This window comes from Giraffa tippelskirchi, chromosome 3 (genome assembly GCF_054371585.1).
Source record: "Giraffa tippelskirchi isolate mGirTip1 chromosome 3, T2T-mGirTip1v1.2.pri, whole genome shotgun sequence".
Lineage (NCBI taxonomy): Eukaryota > Metazoa > Chordata > Mammalia > Artiodactyla > Giraffidae > Giraffa > Giraffa tippelskirchi.
The window spans coordinates 93,579,145-93,595,549 of record NC_137277.1 but is presented as its reverse complement, the minus strand read 5'-3'; the positions used below and the strand labels follow the sequence as shown (position 1 = coordinate 93,595,549).

The 16,405-nt window shown below is 35.8% G+C and overlaps 1 protein-coding gene across 1 annotated transcript in view; it reads right to left on the bottom strand.

The window, feature by feature from the left end:
- Positions 1 to 16,405, bottom strand: part of COBLL1 (cordon-bleu WH2 repeat protein like 1) — a 187,180-nt gene that overhangs the window by 37,577 nt on the left and 133,198 nt on the right. Inside the window, exons 4-8 of the mRNA XM_081581254.1 lie at positions 16,188 to 16,389; positions 13,029 to 13,257; positions 12,124 to 12,162; positions 7,074 to 7,171; positions 6,726 to 6,962 (exon numbers count right to left, since the gene is read on the bottom strand). Of these exons, the coding sequence (XP_081437380.1) occupies positions 6,726 to 6,962; positions 7,074 to 7,171; positions 12,124 to 12,162; positions 13,029 to 13,257; positions 16,188 to 16,389 (805 nt within the window). The remainder of the gene's footprint in view (positions 1 to 6,725; positions 6,963 to 7,073; positions 7,172 to 12,123; positions 12,163 to 13,028; positions 13,258 to 16,187; positions 16,390 to 16,405) is intronic.

Below are 16,405 nucleotides of genomic sequence, written 5' to 3'. Positions count from 1 at the left end.
CATGTCATACTTGTTAGAATGGCTATTATCAAGACTATAAGAGATATGTGCTGACAAGAATGTTAAGAAAAGAGAATCCTTGTGCACTCTTGGTAGGAACATAAATTGGTGCAGTCACTATGGAAAACAATTTGGAGGTCAGTGAAATAATTAAAAATAGAAACTACCATATGATCCAGCAATTATACTTCTGGATATGTATTCAAAGGAAACAAAAATAGGATATTAAAGAGATATCTACACTCCCATGTCACAATAGCCAAGACATAGAAACACCCTAAGTGTCCATGTATGGATAAAGGACAAAGAAGATGTGATATGTTAAATATGTGTGTGTATATAATATATATATATATATGATACACACACATATGCACACACACAGGAATATTATTCTGCCATGAGAAAGAAGGAAATCCTGCCATTTGTAACAATATAGATAGACCTTCAGGGCATTACAGTAAATGAAATAAGCCAAAGACTGGCAAATATTGCATGGTATCATTTACATGTGGAATCTAAAAATCAAACTCAGAGTATAAGAGGTTACCTGGGCCTGGGGGGATGGGGAAATAGAAATTGATAAAAGAGGACAAACTTTCAACTAGAGGATGAATAAGATCTGAGGATCTAATTGAAACATAGTGACTATAGTTGACAACACTGTATTATATAATGGAAATTTGCTAAGACAGAACTTATATGTTCATACCAAAAAAACTCCGATAATATGTTAATTAAATAGTGGGAATTCTTTCACAATGTATTTCAAATTGCTACAATGTATTTAAATAGCTTACAATTTTATTTGTCAATTATACCTCAAAATAACTAGAAAGAAAGAGAGAAAGGGGAGAGAGGAGCGGAGATGTGTGTTGAGCCTTTCACACCCACCAAACTGTGTGTAGAGGGCCTTGAATGCCTGGAAAATAACAGAGAAAGTTATCTAAAGTTTCTGAACTGAAAAGTGACAATTATAAAATATAAATGTGGCAGCTTGCCACATCCTTCATATTGTGAAGACGACAAGGGGCAAGACAAACTAAGTACTGACCTTCTACTTACATTCCTGGCCCTAGACTTCCCTGAGGCATTGCTTTAGCAGAGGGAATGGAAGAAAGGGACAAGGAGACACTGAAGAGAAATTCAACGGTTAGTCACTAAGTGGATGTGGAAAGAAAAAGAAAGAACATCAGAGATCATCTTGAGCTTTTCAAACTGGGAGAAAAAAGTGAGATTGATTTTACATACATTGATCTCTAGATGATCAATGCCTAAGTCAGACTGATTATATTCCTTGTAGCCGGAGATGAAGAAGTTCTATACAGTCAGCAAAAACAAGACCAGGAGCAGACTGTGGCTCAGATCATCAGCTCCTTATTGCAAAATTCAGGCTCAAACTGAATAAAGTAGTGAAAACCACTAGGCCATTCGGGTATGACCAAAATCAAATCTCTTATAAGTGGAGGTGATGAATAGATTCAAGGAACTCGATCTGGTAGACAGAGTGCCTGAAGAATTATGTATGGAGGTTCCTAACATTGTACAGAAGGTGGTGACCAAAACCATCCCCAAGAAAAAGAAATGCAAGAAGGCAAAATGGTTGTCTGAGGAGGCCTTACAAATATCTGAGAAAAGAAGAGAAGCAAAAAGCAAAGGAGAAAGGGAAAGATATACCCAGCTGAATGCAGAGTTCCAGGGAATAGCAAGAAGAGATAAGAAAGCCTTCATAAGCAAACAATGCAAAGGAATAGAGGAAAACAATAGAATGAGAGAGACTAGAGAGCTCTTTAAGAAAACTGGAGATACCAAGGAAACATTTCATACAATGTATGGGCACAATAAAGGACAGAAACAGCAAGGATCTAATGGAAGCAGAAGAGATTAAGAAGAGTAGCAAGAATACACAAAAGAACTGTACAAGAAAGGCTTTAATGACCCAATTAACTACAATGGTGTGGTCACTCACCTACAGTCAGAATCCTGGAATGTGAAGTCAAGTGGGCCTTAGGGAGCATGACTACAAACAAAGCTAGTGGAGGTGATGGAACAGTTGCGCTCTTAATCCTAAAAGATGCTGCTGCTAAAGTGCTGCACTCAATGTGTCAGCAAATTTGGAAAATGCAGCAGTGGCCACAGGACTGGAAAAGGTCAGTTTTCATTCTAATCCCAAAGAATGTTCAAATTACTGCACAACTGCATTCATTTCACATGCTAGCAAGGATATGCTCAAAACCCTTCAAACTAGGCTTCAGCAGTACATGAACTGAGAACTTCCAGATGTACAAGCTGGATTTAGGAACCAGAGATCAAATTACCAACATCTGCTGGATCACAGAAAAAGCAAGGGAATTCCAAAAAACATCTGCTTCATTGACTGCGTTAAAGCCTTTGATGGTGCAGATTACAACAAACTGGAAAATACTTAAAGAGACAGGAATATTAGACCACTTTACCTGTCTCCTGAGAAACCTGAATACAGGACAAGAAGCAACAGTTAAAACTGGACATGAAACAACAGACTGGTTCAAAGCTGGGAAAGGAGTATATAAAGCTGTATATTGTCACGCTGCTTGTTTAACTTATATGCAGAGTACATCATGTGAAATGCCAGGCTGGATGAGACACAAGCTGGAATCAAGACTGCCTGGAGAAATATCAATAGTCTCAGATATGCAGATGATATCACTTTAATGGGAGAAAGCGAAGAGGGACTAAAGAGCCTCTTGATGAAGGTGACAGAGGAGAGTGAAAAAGTTGGCTTAAAACTCAGCATTAAAAAAAATGAAGATCATAGCATCCAGTCTCATCACTTCATGGCAAATAAATGGGGAAAAACTGGAAACAGTGACAAATTTTATTTTCTTGGGCTCCAAAATCACTGCAGTGACTGCAGCCATGAAATTAAAAGAAGCTTGCTGCTTGGAAGAAAAGCTATGGCAAACCTAGATAGCATATTAAAAAGCAGAGACATCACTTTGCTGACAAAGGTCTGTATAGTCAAAGCTATGGTTTTTCATTAGTCATGTATGGATGTGACAGTTGGACCATAAAGAAGGCTGAATGCTGGAGAATTGATGCTTTCAATGAACTGTAGTGCTGGAGAGGACTCTTGAGGGTTCCGTGGACAGCAAGGAGATCAAACCAGTCAATCCTAAAGGAAATCAACCCTGAATATCCATTGAAAGGACTGATGCTGAAGCTCAATACTTTGGCCACCTGATGTGAACAGCTGACTCCTTGGAAAAGGCCCTGATGCTGGGAAAGAATGAGGCAAAAGGAGAAAGGGGTGACGGATGAGATGGTTGGATGGCATTATTGACTCAACAGACATGAGTTTGAGTAAATTCAGGAAATAGTGAAGGACAGGGAAGCCTGGCGTGCTGCAGTTCATGGGGGCTCAAAGAGTTGGACATGATTTAGCAACTAAACAACAACCAGGCAGTGAGGAGTCAATAAACAGCCATGAGTTCAAACTGCAAGTGGAACGATATTGGGATTGGAATACAAAGCTGATGTATTCATTTCCTAGACTACCGGAACAAATGACCATGACTGGGTAGCTTCAACCAACAGAAATTTATTCTGCTGCAGTTTTGGAAGCTAGCAGTCTGAGATCAAGGTGTCAGCAGGCCCATATCCCTCAGAAGCAGTGGCGGAAGTGTCCTTCCTTGCCTCCTCTAGGCTCCTGGAATTCTCTGGCTTGTGGCAAAGCCACTGCAATCTCCATCTCTCATCACATGACTTCTCCTTTGTGTCTTTGTGCCTAAGTCTTCCCTGGTGGCTCAGTGGTAAAGAATCTGCCTGCCATTGCTGGAGATGTGGGTTCCATTCTGGGTTGGAAAGATCCCTGGAGAAGGAAACAGAAACCCACTCCAGTATTCTTGCCTGGAAAATCCCATGGACAGAGGTATCTGGTGGGCTACAGTCCAGGGGGCTGCAGAGTTGGACATGACTGAGTGACTAAACAACATTCCCCTCTTGCTGTTGTAACAACACCGGTCACTGAATTGGGCCCAACTTAAGTCCAGGGCTTTCTCATCTCTAGATTTTTGGCTTGGACTTATCTTTCGGGGGACATTATTCCAAACACTACAGCTGAGAACTCAGAAAAGAATAGATGTTTTCTCTGAAAGAGTAGACATAGACTAACGTCATGGATTCAAGCACCTCCAAATTTAGAAAATGGGTAAAGAAGTTGTGGCAAAAAAAAAAAAAGAGAGAGCTGATCTATAAAAAGAGAATTAGGACGACAGAAGAGAGAAAAAATAAGACTAAAGGGTGATCTATCCCATTAAATATGGCGAAGTTGTTAAGGAAATACGTGGTAAGATGCCTCGGAAGGCATGAACTCATATGAGCATGCATGTGTGCATGTCCACACACTCATACACATACTCACACACAGAACCACAGCTTCACTGTTAAGAATTTTTGTAATGAATAAATTTTTAAAAATGATTTTTCAGCTTCTCTAGGGAAAAATAAATAATTCCAGATCCTGCTAAACAATACATCAAAGAACTAACCAGATGTCCAGATCAAAGGAAAAAATAATTAGAAAATTATATAAAAATGTCTAATTTTCCAAAGGCAACAAACTAAAAAAAAAAAAATTAGTCTTGAACATGGGGGCATCGACTGGTCACAAAACAGAGAGTGAGAATCAAAAGAAATGGTTTTTGGTGAGGTCACTGGTAATACGGCCTAGAATTTTAAGAAACTGACTTTTAGAAAGACAATGTAGACCTCTTTAGGCTCCAAACACAAAGGAGGTTTACTGTAATAGATTGGATGAAATCATCTGGAAAGGTTTGTGAGCATGGGCTAAGATGTATTTCTATATAAAGGAAAAGACAGACTTTGGTAACCACTCAAGAGTGTAATAATTTGTACTCTTACAGTACAGTTTTATGGTAATTAAAAATATAAAATGATCCTGAAAGTGCTACCTTTTAAATGACTTGCTATGAAGAAGTACAAACTAGTTATGGTCACAAATGAAGTCTCTGACCCTGAGGTGGGGTCCCTGCTTCTCTCACTCCGTTTCAATCTCTGTTTCTTGCGCATGCCCAGACTCACCAACAGTCCTCACATTCCTTGCATCTTTCAACAGGGTTCCTCTTGCCTGACTAATGCACTCCCACATATTTTTAAAGACTGAACCCAACCACCAAGCATTTGCCCTGGAAAATTCTATAGTACATGATTCTATAATTTGAAAAAATCTTCCTGATGTATGAGATTTTATACCACAGCCATTTGACAAGAGAGCCTTATAGAAATAATAAGACAGCTTAATAAATGACTTTCTAAGTAACTACTGAGTTTCAGCATTTTTTAAGTTCATTTCTATCTAATCCAGTTGTTACTTTCTAAACACACATATGACAGTTTATAAATTACAATTTAAAACTATAGTTAAAATATCTCTAAGATTAAGAAAATACAAAAAAGTTTATTAGTTGAGAAGGGTTAATTTCTTGAGCATTGAATTTACTAAATTTCTAAGGCAGAAACAAAATCCTTCAACTAGACACAAGAAAACTGACTTTCTCAAATACCTCAAAATAAAATTTGCTCTAAGTTACTTAAAACAATTGTCAACTCCAAGCAACAAAATATATGATCTCATGTTCAATCACAGTTACTTAAAACGTCAAATATAATTCACCTGAATAAAGCAAAGAATGTACAGACATTACAGACATGAAAAGTTGTTTGCAAATGGATTTCTACAAAATAGAATGTTCCAGGAAAATTTGGGATTAAAGAGAAGTAATAGTGAGAATGTTTGGGAAAAAGGTATACCTAGAACAGTGCCTTGAACATCAAAGTATATGATAGTAACTGTAGTATTTTATATATAAAGACTTTTTGATAATAGACTATATATGTATCAGGCACACCCCCTGAGAATCTGACAGTCAGGTCAAGACCTGACTGTATCTAGTTAGAAACCCATGAAAGTAACGTAAAGACTGTATTGCTGTTAACAAAAAGAAAAAAAGTTGTGTTCAAAAATAAATATTTCCTTTCCTAATACATGCATCAAGCAAGAACCTCCAGCTGGGCCTTAATAAACCAGGACTTTAAGGTTTACAGATGATGTATTCGCTTGCATATGCTGCTAAGTCACGTCAGTCGTGTCCGACTCTGTGCGACCCTATAGACGGCAGCCCACCAGGCTCCCGTCCCTGGGATTCTCCAGGCAAGAATACTGGAGTGGGTTGCCATTTCCTTCTCCAGTGCATGAAAGAGAAAAGTGAAAGGGAAGTCGTTCAGTCGTGTCCGAATCTTCGCGACCCCATGGACTGTAGCCTACCAGGCTCCTCCATCCATGGGATTTTCCAGGCAAGAGTACTGGAGTGGGTTGCCATTGCCTTCTCCATTCATCTAATTACATATGAGTAAATGTTACTATTAGCAGCCTATGTAGAAAAGGACTAGTTAAGAGGAAAAATGGATGGTCCCCTTCCCCATCTTAAAAATACAAACAGTTTAAAAAAAAAAAAACCTTCATTTTTTGGACCTGCATATTTAGGTGTTTTGGAACACAGTTGTTTCCTCGAGTTTCAAATATAAGACTGCTATAGTCACATGACAATATTGAGAGGTGGAATCTTGTTTGTTACTGTCATTCCCATTCCTTTTCGTTTAGAATCAGAATAAAGTAGTATTTCAAATATCAAAAAAAAAAAAACAAACAAAACAAATGTACATACCTCCTCTGTTTCATCCACACTCAGGGATTTCACCACACAAGAAGCTGGCCTCTCCTGGATGTGCGCGAGTTCCTGGGGGACACTCTGAGACCCTGGCATTGGAGGCAGTGGAGCACGCCTCTTCTTGGGGGCATCCGACGGCAGGGTGTTTGAAATATACTGTTTGGAAATGGTATTGCTCTTTGTAAAAGTTGGCCGGTGCTTACTTACTAGAGGAGTCGCAGGGGCACTGACAGTCTAATACAGAATGAAAAGGCAAAATCTACAGGTAATTCCATGGTAAAAAGCACATGCAATTAAAAACAGATTAGAAGAATCTTATAAAATACTACATAAGAAAATACGTACTTGCTCCCGCTTTTTCTTACTGCGTTGAAATAAGCTGAAAAACCCTTTACTTTCTTTATCCTTCATAAGGTCTAGGTTTTGTGATATTTGGCAGGACTCTAAAATAGAAAAAAAGCACCTTACTTTTGTTCACAGGGTTATATGTTCACCTCTGAGGTTTCTCTCGATTACTTTTCCTTGATAACTGTATTTAATGGTAAAAGCTACTAGCTATGGTCTACTATGAACCAGGCACCTCATATTTTAATTAACTCAAAGCAGCAAGCACATTTCTTATTATTGTTCCTGTTCCACAGTATGGAAAACTGAAGCTTAAAGAAACTAAGATACATACTTGGGGCAAAGGTCAGGAAATGACAGAGCCAGGACATAAACCCATTTTGTAGTGACTCAGAGTCGGTTTTATACACACCTACCAACATTTTAGAAGTAAAAAAGACACTTTTTACTTTTAAAAGGACGTTGTTATCATACAGTTTGTCTCTTTGTTGATTTTGAATTATACTTTTTTGTCTCAGAGCTAAACCATCATGAAGTATTTAATTCTCCAAAACATGATTCATTATAATTACTTTGCACTCTGTTAAATGTTTTAAAAATTTTATTTCTCTAATCCAATGGTTCACAACTGAGGGTGATTTTGCACATACAAACACACACACATTCACCCAAGGACATTTAACAATGTCTAGGGACAATTTTTGGTGTCACGACTGAGTTAGGGTGAAGAGAATGTGCTGTTGGGATCTACTGGGTACAGGCTAGTGATGCTGCTAAATAATACTGTAAAGCACAAGACAGCCCCCCAACAACAAAGAATTATCCAGCCCCAAATGTCAATAGTGCTGAAATTAAACCATATTTTAATCAGAATGGCAAATGTGAAGCCTCAATGTTGCATAGTTAACATTTCATTTTCTAAACAGTATTTTCTAATGTCAACTGAAAGGGCCTACAAACAACAAATCCAGTACCCCTGAGTCACCCTGGCCCAGACTGTTTCTAAATCCCATTTCCCACTAAAAGGAACCATCTCAGGAACCAATCTGATACGGTTTCTCCTGGCCACAGTAAGGACAATTTGGACATCATAAGAATAACTCAAAAAAGTGAAACATAACACACATGTTTAATTCCATGAATTCATAATACTACTAAAAAGTAACTGATTCTCATTGGCCATTATTTTAAAAATTAAGGGAATCACATTTTATCCTGCGTTTCTGAATGAATTCTATTGCGAGAGACAAATAGCTGACATAGGAAAACTGGCTTTTTTTAGCAATATCTCAACTACTAATTACAAGAATATTTGTTACAGATTATAATTGTTTTATAACTCTTAATTAACTAAGACATGTGCAGTGATGTTCACAGTAGCACTACCAACAATAGACAAGACATGGAAATAACCTAAATGTCCATCGACAGATGAATAGATAAAGAAGATGTGGTATATACACACAATGGAATACTACTCATCCCCCAAAAACAGTGAAACGATGCCATTTGCAGCAACATGGATGGACCTAGAGATTTTCATACTAAGTCAGACAGAAAGAGAAATACAAATACCATATGCTATCATTTATACATGGAATCTAAAATATGACACAAATGAATCTATGAAACAGACTCAGAGACATAGAGAACAGACTTGTGGTTGCCAAGGAGAAGGTAGGGGTGGGGAAGGAATGGAGTGGCAGTTTGGGTGCAAACTGTTATATCTAGATAGGATGGATAAGCGACAAGGTTCTACTGTATAGTACAGAGAACTATATTCAACGTCTTGTGATAAACCATAGTGGAAAAGAATGTTAAAAAGAATTATATATATGTATAACTGAATCACTTTGCTGTAGAGTGATATATCAACTATACCTCAATTTAAAAAGATACTGGCAATGATTATTGATGGCTAACATCAATAAAGGTAACTTGTTATTACATGTCTGCTAATGGAAATATACAACACAACCCATGAAATATTCTTATCAAAAATATCTCCCCCAAATCTGATCAAGTCTCTAGATTTAACAATCAATTTACAGGAAATAGAGGATAAAGGAACATGTTAAGTGGCACCACAGGATGCAGTCAGCCAAATTCTGAACGTGGAAAACATCATAAGACAAATGACCTGGTTTCTTCAACAAGTAAGTTGCAGATTTTAAAAAGAGAGACAGGAGTGGGCATTTATACATTTTAAAAACATCTCTCCCGTGAAACACATATGAGTTTTATGGCAAGTCACAATATAATCTCTGTGACATTGGAGACAAAGTACTATACATTGAAATGTGTGGGATATATCTGTAGCAGAACTTACAGCTCAATGATAGTCTTAAATACATAGTCTTTTCTAGTCTTTTTATTTAAAGAAAAAGTTTCAAAAATTAAATAATTTATGACAAAGTAGGAGTTATTCCAGGAAAGCAAAGACAGTTAACACCAATAAATATATTAATGCAATATGCCTCAATAAGACACTAAAGGAGAACCATATTTCACAAATTAAAACTTCATAAATCTGATGCTTCAAATATTAAATAAGCATTATGTATTCTGTATGATGAGTTTACTGACAATGCTAGCAAGTAGCAATAATAGGCATGTGGACAGCATTTTATGGTTAAAAAATTTTTCACATGCCTAATTCATTCTTTAGAACAATTCTGTGAGGTAGGTGTCACAAGCTACCTGAACTATTCTGAGCCCTTATTATAAGTTAGGGACTGTAAAGAATTGAAAGGCCTGGGTGACAGTGACTAGACAGTTTGAGAAACTTGCACCAAAACAAACAGACATTAAACACTAGAATTGAATCCAGTACCCATTTAAAGATGACGCGCAATACCTCTGACTTCTTTTTTTAAGAAATGCTACTATTTCATTTTAAGATAGACTCCTCCACTAGTTGAATGTAGATATACAATTAAATTTCATTGGAACAGTAAATAGCAAGTTCACATGGCGGTGTAGTGCAGTAACTATAACCAGAGTACTCATGTAGTTATTTTTGGCAAAGTAATTTCCAGGCATCCTCAACAGTGGTTAATTCCTAAGTCTTCAGTTAAAGCTCAATTTCAGTGATCACTACAAGTCAGAGTTAAACACCAGGACAAACAAGGACTTGAGCTTACTTAGAAAAGCAACTCAAATACTGTAGTTTCCTGTTTCTCAAAGAGAGGCTGTAAATAATTGCACACAAAGTTCTAAGCCTTCTGATCATATCAGACAAAATAAGGAGGCAGGAGCATTTACAACATTTGGATTGACCTTGTAGATTCTGACACTGTAAAAGGAGCTTTTGACGTTTTCCTGTTACAATCTCTTAAGATTATATTCACAACATTTAATACTCTGCATAAACCACATACTTTTTGGGCTGGAGGGGATATTAGAAATCAGCTCATTCACCACTTCAAAATGAGGCCAACAAGATTATGGAATTTGCTTTGGGTTATGTATGTACGGAGTGGCAAAGTTAGGAGTGAAAGCCATGTACAAGTAACAGAATGCTGTTGCTTGAAAGAATCAAGGGAACATTTTTTTCTCTTGATTATCATAAAAGTGGGAGGTGAGATCCAGACAAAGTCATTAGCCTGATCAGCTTGCCAGATGAGCTTAGTAGCTAAGGTAATATCAGGATTAACATGCCTATCTTCTGATTATTCGCCAGTATACACTTTACAATCATAAGAATTTTCAACTCCTTTGATTAGTCTACTCTTCATGATAGCCACTAGAAATAAATAAGTACACTATTACTTATGTGGGCTTAATTCTTGGAATCGAGAGGTTCATTGTGTTTTGAAAAAATTCTAAATGGTGAAGAAAGAAGATTTCAGTCATTTAATAACAGTTGGACACGACATAGCAACTTCACTTTCACTTTTCCCTTTCATGTACTGGAGAAGGAAATGGCAACCCACTCCAGTATTCTTGCCTGGAGAATCCCAGGGACGGCGGAGCCTGGTGAGCTGCCAACTATGGGGCCGCACAGAGTCGGACACGACTGAAGCAACTTAGCAACAGCAACAATGTGTATGGTTTATTAAGTTTTTTTTAGTAGGGGGTAGTTATTACAGTAATCAATTATCTGAACCTATTCTTTTTTAATGGGGAAAAGATTTCCAGACTTTATTATCATTGGCTAATTTTTAATAAAGTTTTCTGCTATGAAAGTAATATATTTCCATTATAAAATTCTATAATATAAAGAAAAGAAGGATGAAAAAAGTCACTCATAGCCCTACCACCCAAAGGTATCCTCACTTAAAATTTTTATATATTCCTTTTCAGAAATTTCATGTAAAAGTTTTTTTTAACATATACTATATTAAACATTAAAGAGCTTTAAAAGCTGATTTTAGCATAAGCACTTTCCATATTATTACAAAATATTCACAAGCAATTTAAATTTGCAAACATTTCCTATAATGAATATGCCCTTAATATTCTGAATAGCTATTTCAAAAGAAATAATTTGGGACCCTTCTTGGAACCACCAAGCTTTCAATGTATGTACCCAATAAAGGCCCTAGCAAAATCACTTTTTCTTGTCTGAGAGTCAAGGATATGTTTTTCTCATTCTTAATGTGATATTAATTTTCAAATAGTTGTTGAAATGTAATTACTGTATTAAATTCAGAAATCAAGTGGGAGCTTATAAACTATTTTTCAGAAATAAAACCCAAAGATTTTCTAAATTAAAATCTCTTACAGAATGTACATATTAGTAGTGTTACGAAAATAGATAATATTATCAGCTTAATTAGTGTTAGTCACTCAGTCATGTCCAACTCTTTGCAATCCTGTGGACTACAGTCCACTAGGCTCCTCTGTCCATGGAATTCTCCAGGCAAGAGTACTGGTGTGGGTAGCCATTCCCTTCTCCAGGAGATCGTCCCAACCCAGGGATCGAACCCAAATCTCCAGATTCTTTACCATCTAAGCCACCAGAAAAGTCCCATTAGCAGTTTTTATAATTTACCCAATAGAAATAGAGATTTCATATTTAACCTTTCTACAGATTCATATATCTTACCTTGTAAAGATGACTTACTGAAGGCAGTAACAGAAGTGGCTACAGAAGAAGGGAGTAAAAGAGGGTAAATTGACTGTAAAGAAAATGTCTGTTCAAGTATAAAACATCACTGAGTTGAAACATTTGTCTATGAATTATTTAAAGCCACAATCTCAAGATAAAGTTGAAGTTCTCTACATAGAGAAGATGTAAGTAATCATTCTTCACAAAGCTTTTATTACTCCTAATAAAACAGATTTGTGTTGAATAAATAAACTTGCATTTATCTATTAGATATCATATAAACCAACATTATCTAAAATCTCCAAGTTTTAATACATTATTTCTATAGATTTATACTCCAAGTTATTCCTATTTTGAAGATTTTTGTAACTAGACTGACTCATTTTATAAGCTAATTGATTTTGGGTGCTGAACTTGGAAAAATATTTATCAATATACTCCTAAATTAGAAAGAAAATTAAGACTCAGACAAAACCATGGTGAGTTTCCCACAGTACAATCGGATTTTTTACTGTGTGAGCCACCAGGGAAGCCCATGAATATGGGAGTGGGGTAGCCTATCCCTTCTCCAGGGGATCTTCCTGACCCAGGAATCAAACCAGGGTCTCCTGCATTGCAGGTGGATTCTTTACCAGCTGAGCTACCAGGGATGCCCTAAATATTCAAAGGTAGATGGAAAAGTGTAAAATGTAGACAGCTAAGAAAGACAAATCTTTATTCCAATTTAGTAACTGAACTCAAGTTAAATTTTATTACATTTAGTTTTCTCTTTTTATTTCCAATGACATGTTCTGACTTTACTACAGGATTCATTATGAATTTGAGAATTCCTATACATAAACACAAAACATGCGCACATATGTACATCCTGTCAAATGAACAACATGAAAAGTCTTACTTACCTTTGCTGACATCGATGGCATATAATTCTCTCAGTCCCAGTTCATTAAGAGATTTTGTCAAGTCAAGGGGCTCCTGAGACTGATAGTCCTTCAATAACTGTGTGTGTAATGGATCAAACTCACATTTGCTGCATATAATGGCGATAAGTTCTTGAAGTGGTGCATGGGGGCTAACTCTCACTATTGTCTTCTGCGTTTTCTTAAAATTGATCACTACTCTCACAGTTTTCTGAAACACAGATCAAAGCCAGAGTTACACCATAATTTACTGGGGTTTTTTTTTCAAGATAATAAGAACCTTCATTTTATTGTGTAAGAATCCTTCTTCCATAGCCAAGTTCAATAATATAGGTAACATTAAGAATTAAAGTGAATAACATGATGATATACAAGTCCTGTGACCTTATTTTTAACTTATGGTGTTTCTGGTGGAAGTAAGTGGCCTGAGTTTCCATCCTGAGATCTGGAGAAGATTGGAGGCATTTTCTAGAATAGTCTTTGTAGCACTAGAATGTCATAAATTTCTGTCTCATACTTCAGACTTTAACCTAAGCCCCAGGTTCTATTCCTATATCTCTAGCACCCTCACATTGCATAATATGAAATTATCATAGTTTACTGACAAAGTTTCTACAGTGATGTCTAGAACAATGAGATAATCTATGGAAAATTATGTATTGGAACAAATACAATATACAGTATTTTTCTACTTTGTGGTAAAATTTTCATTTTGATTAATGTTACTTCCTAAATCCAAACCAGATTCTTGGAAAAAGTTTGCTTATTAAGTAATCTAGATTAAATTCATAATTCTTATAAAGTATTACGTAGATTTAAATCCAAAATGAAACATAAAAGCCTCTTATCTAGTCCTACAGGTGTTTTTGCTTTATTCCTTAAAATATTTACTTTAAAATTAGCATACATAATAGAATTATAAATGTTTTATTCTAATATTTATCTTTTTAATGGTTTGTCAGTTGTCTCAATGGAAAAAAAGGGATATTTTAATTAACACACTAACATTTTTGAGCTTCTATTTGAGATAAGTGAGTTAATCCATATGAAGAACTTAACACACTGGCATATTGTAAATTATCAACACATAAACATTAGCAATTGTAACTATTGTTGTTGTCACTACTATTATTACTACTTTGGTTAATTTTAATATATTAGTAAAGAATAGTATAATAGTCCTCATTTAGATATTTAATACTGCTAACTCAAAGTTACCAATAAGTTTTTAAGCCCCTCCATATTTTAATGCAATTGAATTAAATTTTGTATGTAAATGGAATTTAGAAACATGACCACGTTAAGTGAAACTTACTGACTGCAGATCTTTAAAGTTTAAAATATATTCCTAAAATACCACATATAGTCCAATGCTATAGCACAAATAATACAATTTCCATTTAGATAAATAGTATACATATCTTTATGGAAAATAGCCCAATATCCTAATTAATATTTAATATTCAATCAAATGTTGTAGAAGGCAAAGAATTTTTAGTATTGTCCAAAAAAGTTAACTTTTTTGTAAAAAAAAAAATTCTCATAAGAATATGAAGAAAACATGAAAATGTATGTACTCAGCTCACGTGTAAATGAACTAATTTAATAAATAAACCTTTATACATTTTTGAAGTTAAAAATGGTTTATGTTGTTCCTAATGAAAGAGTATTTCTAGAAACCCATTACTTCTACCCCCCCTTTGCTTACAGAAACACAACAATTTTATAAAGGAGAACTGATAATATTATCACTGCGCTAAAAAATTTTTGCTTAAAATTCATACATTACAGAAAACCGAGCCATCATGCAGCTCAAATTTTTTTAAGATTTTGTTTTTAAATAAATTTATTTATTTTAGTTGGGGGCTAATTACTTTACAATATTGTAGTGGTTTTTGCCATACATTGACATGAATCAGCCATGGGTTTACATGTGTTCCCCATCCTGAACCCCCCTCCCACCTCCCTCCCCATCCCATCCCTCTGGGTCATCCCATTGCCCCAGCCCTGAGCATTTGTCTCATGCATCAAACATGGAATGGTGTTCTGTTTCACATATGATAATATACATGTTTCAATGCTATTCTCCCAGAAAGTCCCACCCTCACCTTCTCCCTCAGAGTCCATAAGACTGTTCTATGCATCTGTGTCTCTTATTCTGTCTTGCATATAGGGTTATCGTTACCATCTTTCAAATTCCATATATATGCATTAGTATACTGTATTGGTGTTTTTCCTTCTGGCTTACTTCACTCTGTATAATGAGCTCCAGTTTCATCCATCTCAATAGAACTGATTCAAATGTAGTTTTTTTTTTTAATGGCTGAGTAATATTCCATTGTGTATATGTACCACAGCTTCCTTATCCATTCGTCTGCTGATGGGACATCTAGGTTGCTTCCATGTCCTGGCTATTGTAAACAGTGCTGCGATGAACATTGGGGTACACGCATCTCTTTCAATTCTGGTTTCCTCGGTGTGTATGCCCAGCAGTGGGATTGCTGGGTCATATGGCAGTTCTATTTCCAGTTTTTTAAGGAATCTCCACACTGTTCTCCATAGTGGCTGTACTAGTTTGCATTCCCACCAACAGTGTAAGAGGGTTCCCTTTTCTCCACACCCTCTCCAGCATTTATTGCTTGTAGACTTTTGGATAGCAGCCATTCTGACTGGTGTGAAATGGTACCTCATTGTGGTTTTGATTCATGCAGCTCAAATTAACAATAATTTATAAGTTAAAAAGTTACAACCACCACTTACCAAGTATAGAGAAGTCAAAAAAAATTATTTTAAATTCTTAGAGGAATTTGTATTAAAGAATTCTAAAGCCTTTTTTAAAAAATGTAAAATATTTTTTAAAAGAATAGCTCAAAATATAGATCTTTCATAATTGTCAGATTCTGATACTATCAAAAAGATCACTTTAGCACATTTAAAATTTAAGTATTCCCCAAATCCTAGTTAATCCAAGGATAAACAACCAAGTGAATCCTAAGCAAAAAGGTCCAGGAAAACATGATAGCCATACTTACATCGAATTAGACCAGGAAAGGCAAATTTTATTTCATTTACACTGAGCAGCAAAGAGTGATTTTAAACATTAACTTAGTATTACATCAAAATCTACTATGAAAAACTTACCTCTGGTATTAAAGGTGTAGGCTTTTTCTTATCCAGAATTTTTGGCTTTAAAATCACTTTCTCCACCTCCAACATTCCTATTGGTGTGTTTGGCTTAAATTTAATGGGGTTCTTTTCAGCTGAGAGCAGATCAATTGTGTGACTTGATGGATTTAAGTGATATTGCGCACAGAGGAAAATCAACAAGTCCATCATAGGTTTACTGTAAAACAAGAGTA